The sequence below is a fragment of the Bison bison genome, unplaced genomic scaffold (assembly GCF_000754665.1).
Source record: "Bison bison bison isolate TAMUID 2011002044 unplaced genomic scaffold, Bison_UMD1.0 scf7180017864353, whole genome shotgun sequence".
NCBI lineage: Eukaryota > Metazoa > Chordata > Mammalia > Artiodactyla > Bovidae > Bison > Bison bison.
Genome location: NW_011494925.1, coordinates 1,503,280 through 1,508,521, shown reverse-complemented (window position 1 = coordinate 1,508,521; position 5,242 = coordinate 1,503,280). Strand labels below are relative to the sequence as shown.

General features: G+C 35.7%; 1 protein-coding gene across 1 annotated transcript; it reads right to left on the bottom strand.

The window, feature by feature from the left end:
- Positions 1 to 291: 291 nt before the first annotated feature.
- LOC104999509 (olfactory receptor 52N4-like) lies at positions 292 to 1,224 on the bottom strand. The gene has a single exon (XM_010855049.1). The coding sequence runs from the start codon at positions 1,222 to 1,224 to the stop codon at positions 292 to 294; it is 933 nt and encodes a 310-aa protein (XP_010853351.1).
- Positions 1,225 to 5,242: the final 4,018 nt, after the last annotated feature.

The window sequence follows — 5,242 nt, the reverse complement described above, 5'->3', positions numbered from 1 at the left end:
TTAGAAAGTATGGTGGCCATGCCAGTAATGTTGAGATTCTGGAGACACTGGGAATGCAGTAGTCAACACTCTTGTTCTATGTCATGGCCAAAATGGTGGTCTCAGGAAGGGATTATTAGACCCTGACTATATTGCCAACAGAAGTAGCCCTTTCCTTCTATTTCCTCCCCTAGATTCTCTTCCCTCTCCTCCTCCTTTCTCTTTCCCTTGCTCCTCTTTCCCTTCATTTTTTTCCCCTTAGCTGATATATATAGCCCTTTCATATGCTATGGGATTTAGTATCCTTAGAACCTAAAAGATCCTTATGACACAGTCTCGTATCTGCTTGGTTTTCACTCCATAGACGATAGGGTTCATAGTGGGAGGCAAGAGCAAATAAATATTGGCCACAATGATGTGGCATGATGGAGGAATCCTGTGACCCCCAAAGCGGTGAGAAAAGAAACAAAAGAAGACTGGACTGTAGGAGAAAACTATAGCACAGATGTGGGCAGTGCAGGTACTGAAGGCCTTCCACCGAGCTTCTGCTGAGGAGAGGCTGACCACCGCCCAGAGGATCATTGTGTAGGAGACTGAGATGCACAAGATGTCAAAACCCCCAATCAGGAGGGCAACCATCAGACCACAGATGACATTGATCTTGATATTTCCACAAGATAACTTGGCTACAGCCATGTGGTCACAGTAGGTATGGTGTATTATATTGCCTCTGCAATAGGGTAGTCTTTTGATGATGAAAGTCAAGGGAATGACAAGCAACACACCTCTCAGGAAAGTGACGAGCCCTGCCTTTGCAATAATAGGATTGGTGAGGATAGTTGAGTAACGCAGAGGGTAGCAGATGGCCACATAGCGGTCTAAGGCCATAAGCATAAGCACCCCAGACTCCATCCCTGTGAAGGCACAGATGAAGAACATCTGGACCAGGCGTTCATCAAAGCTGATTTCCTTCAGGTGGAACCAGAAGATGCAGAGGGCTCTAGGAATTGTAGTAGTGCACATGACAAGGTCAGTTAGAGAAAGCATGGCCAAAAAGTAATACATGGACCTGTGCAAGGAATCCTCATATCGAATGAGGTAGAGGAGTCCACAATTACCAACCACAGCCACAACATACATTGTGCAGAATGGCAAAGAAATCCAGAAATGCCTGTCCTCCAGTCCTGGGATTCCAGTAAGAATGAATGAAGCTGGTGTCAAGTCTGTTTGGTTCAGAATTATCATGATCAAGTTGGTATAATCATTAAGCAGCTAGTAGGATTTTCGTGGGTTTCTTTGTTTTCTGTTTTCCATCCTTCAGGGTTAGAGGTGGAAAAGGAGAAAAATCTTAGTTGTACTCTCTCTTTCACTCTCGACTTCTTTCAGCGAAATGTGCATTTTAATATCAAATGATCAAATTCTTAAATGCAGTAGAATACTTAAATAAGTTCACTTTAACTTTTCACTTTCATGCATTGGAGAAGGAAATGGCAGCCCACTCCAGTGTTCTTGCCTTGAGAATCCCAGGGACAGGGGAGCCTGGTGGGCTGCCGTCTATGGGGTGGCACAGAGTCAGATACGACTGAAGAGACTTAGCAGCAGCAGCAGCAGCAATGATAAATGTTATTTTATAAGCACAGGATAAAAGAGGGGAAAAGTACTTATTTACAGTCTTATTTCCATCTGAGAATGAAGTCTACATTCACTTTAAATTTTTCACAAATTAATAATTAGAGGAGAGACAAAATAAAATAGTAATTTACATTAATATTACAGAAGTAATATAAATTAAATAGAATAAAGAGAAATTCAATTTTTACTCTGATCCCTCTCTAACCAACTAACAAGAAAACACATTTCTTACTTTGATTCAATTTATGTGAACTCATTACATTTTCATTTTGCCCAGTTTTCCCCTACTACTTCTATTTTAAAATTATACCAAAAAACCACCCCAAGTCCTAAAATAGAATCTTTTCCACTTTTAAGAATAAGACTTCTGTAATGAATTGTCAACATTCACTTTTTCCTCTTTCTCAAAACAAAGCCAGCTTAGGTATTTTCTTTCCTACCCATCACCTGGAATTACTTTAGTGACTTCACCATTGCCTTCCAGCTTGAATTGAATAGGTTATTCTCCATTCTCATCCAATATTACCTCTCAGAAATATTGAACATAATTCATTCATTCCTGATGCCTACAAATACATTTTTTTACTTCAGAAACATTAAAAATTTATTGTTTTCTTCAACTTTCACAATCACCAGTATACAGAGTAGCTTTGGATATTTTGGCCTTGCTCTTTTTTCTTATGGGTTTTTTTGTTTGTTTGTTTGTTTGTTTAATGTGGACCATTTTAAAGTCTTCATTGAATGTGTTACATGATTTATTTATCTTTTATTCTTTTTTTTTTTCCCTTGTCTCCAATGTATGTGGAATCATAGTTTCCTGATTAGGGATCGAATCTGCACCGCCCCCCCACCCCCCTCCATGTTGGAAGGTAAAGTCTTAACCACTGGCTGTCAGGGAAGTCCCTCTTTGCCTTGTTTTTGATGTTAATAAGCTGAAGTCTGAAACTCCTTGTTAAGTATGATACAACTTGGGCTTTTCAGTACATAACTTTTATTTAATCAAAAAGTTTTCCTCTCTTTAAATTTGTTTTTATTATAAATTGACATAGAAATTTATAAAATGATTTTCCATAATTTCTACAAATATTGGATAATTATATGATTTTTGATCCTTTTTTAATACTGTAAAGAAATATTTAACTTTGCTAAATTAAATCAAAAGTATATCATTGGAATAAACATTCTTTGATTATTTATTTGGTTTTAGAGCACTGTTACTGGTTAACTTTTATTTATAAATTTTAATATAAATTTATGAAGAAACTACATCTATAACTTGTTTCTATTGATATATGTTACTTGTACAGTATGCATCTTTGACCTTATAAGTGCCTTGCAAATAAATTGTATGTCTTTCCTATTTTAATATATCTGGTCATACTTTGTATAATTCAAGAATAAAGAAACTTGTTCTTCAGTACAGAGAAACAATATAGATCCATTGTTTCTGACAGCATACTTGCTTGTTAGGGGAATGCAGTGGATTGGAGAGATTTGAATAGGAGGTTGACTTCTTTAATAAGTTTTCCTTGCTTATGTTTTAATCCTTTTGTGTTATTTTTTGTTTTCAAATTCATTAGCATATAGTATTTGTAATGTAAACATTATTTTAGGTTGAGTGCATGCTATTCATTTCTAATAATCTTTGAAGGTCTGAATTTGGTTTAATTGTATCTCATTTCTAATTTCCCTTGATTGATTTTTTTACAAGAAATATATCTATTTGAATATTTTAAGTAAAAAAAAAAAAGAAAAGTACTTGAAATTTTTATTGTTTCTAACTCTTCAAATATTTTAAATTAGTTCTGTTATCCTTGAAAAAATCCTAGAATATATGACAAACAGTTCACAGCTGATACAAGACAGAACATCAATATAAAAATGAAATGAAAAAAAGTGCTTCCATGCCCTTAAGTTATTTAAAAATACAAGATTCCATTATAAGTATTTCATTCTATAAAAGTAAATTAACTTAGCAAATGGACAGGCTGAAATAATTCTGGAAAGGCATATGAAGAAAACTATACTATAATTACATTAAAAATAATTAGTCTGAAGATGAAGAAAAAGAATAACTTATCTGTGATTAAGTCAAAGATATTAATGACATTAATCTATTCCCTATAAAATATGTTGATTTTTGAATGTTGTTGTATATCTCTACACAATAAATTTTAATTCTAGCCTTACATAATCTGACATCAGTTCATTTTTTCCTGAGTGTTTTGAATTGTATACATTTAGACCTGTGTGTGTGTGTGTGTGTGTGTGTGTGTGTGTGTGTGTGGTGTTGTGGGGAATTAGAAATAGGAGATAAATAGAAAAGAGAGCCAGTGCTTAGCTGATATTTAAGTATTTTGTGTCATTGTGGAAATCACACCCAATTTCTATTTTTTTTAAATAAACAAATGAGCTTTTCCAGGACCTATATTTTTAAATATAGGGGTGTTTTTGACCAATTTTATTGTCCCTCTCCAACAATGTGCCTCCTAAAAATTTCTCCTCTCACAATTCCTCCCACATTTCCTATTGTTCTGGAATGATCCATAGTAATCCTTTTCTTCTAACACTTCAACACTTTCCAAATATCTAATTCTTTTTAATTCTCTAAAACAACACTTTACTATGTGACATTTCTGTACTATAAATCCTTTAGATAATTCTGACTTTCTGACCATAACCTTTATGTTAGTCATATTACTTTCTCATTTTCATGCTACTTTTAGATATATTTCCATATTTTAAGTTCTTTTCAGAACATTTCCTAATATTTATTTTCTAGCCCCTTTACTCTGAAACTGAAGTCGCTCGGTCGTGTCCGACTCTTTGCGATCCCATGGACTGTAGCCTACCAGGCTCCTCGGTCCATGGAACAGGCAAGAGTACTGGAGTGGGTTGCCATTTCCTTCTCCAGGGCATCTTCCCAACCCAGGGATCGAACCCGGGTCTCCTGCATTGCAGGCAGATGCTTTACCGTCTGAGCCACCAGGGAAGCCCCTTACTCTAAATCTCCCTAAACTCCTAAGTCTCCACATCACAACAATACCTATTAACAGCTAGATTCTGCACTCATCACTGACCATGATACCTGAAATTTCATACCTGAAATTCCTAAATCAGTCTTTTCTCTTCTCTCAGTAAATCTATCAAAAATTAATCAGGTATTTTTTTTTTCTTATAAGTCCTTATTCTCTAAGTTTGCCCACCTCTCTAGCTGTTTAGCCAAGACTTGATATATCAACTGCTGGTCAACTCACTACAGCACTGATTTCTATCTTCTGTATGTACTTCAGCTAATAATTCTTTCTTGTTTTGATACAAGATGTAGACTAAGAAACACTCTATATCTCCTCTATGTGTTTTTACAGGCAGTAGCCTGAGGATTTTAAGGTCAAAAAGCATCTAGACTCTTAGCCCTTCTCTCAAGATAAGGAACTCATCATCAGCTGATAGGTTCAAGCCTGAGAATGCAAAGACATCAATTCTGATGGCCATGACCAAGAGTCCTCTCCATCATGTCTGGAATTTACTATCCAGGAATGGTTCCTACAAGTGGTACATCCTGCATGCAACTGGAACGAGTTATTTGTAAGACAGTCATTGCAGTTAATAGTGGCAATACACAGAATAA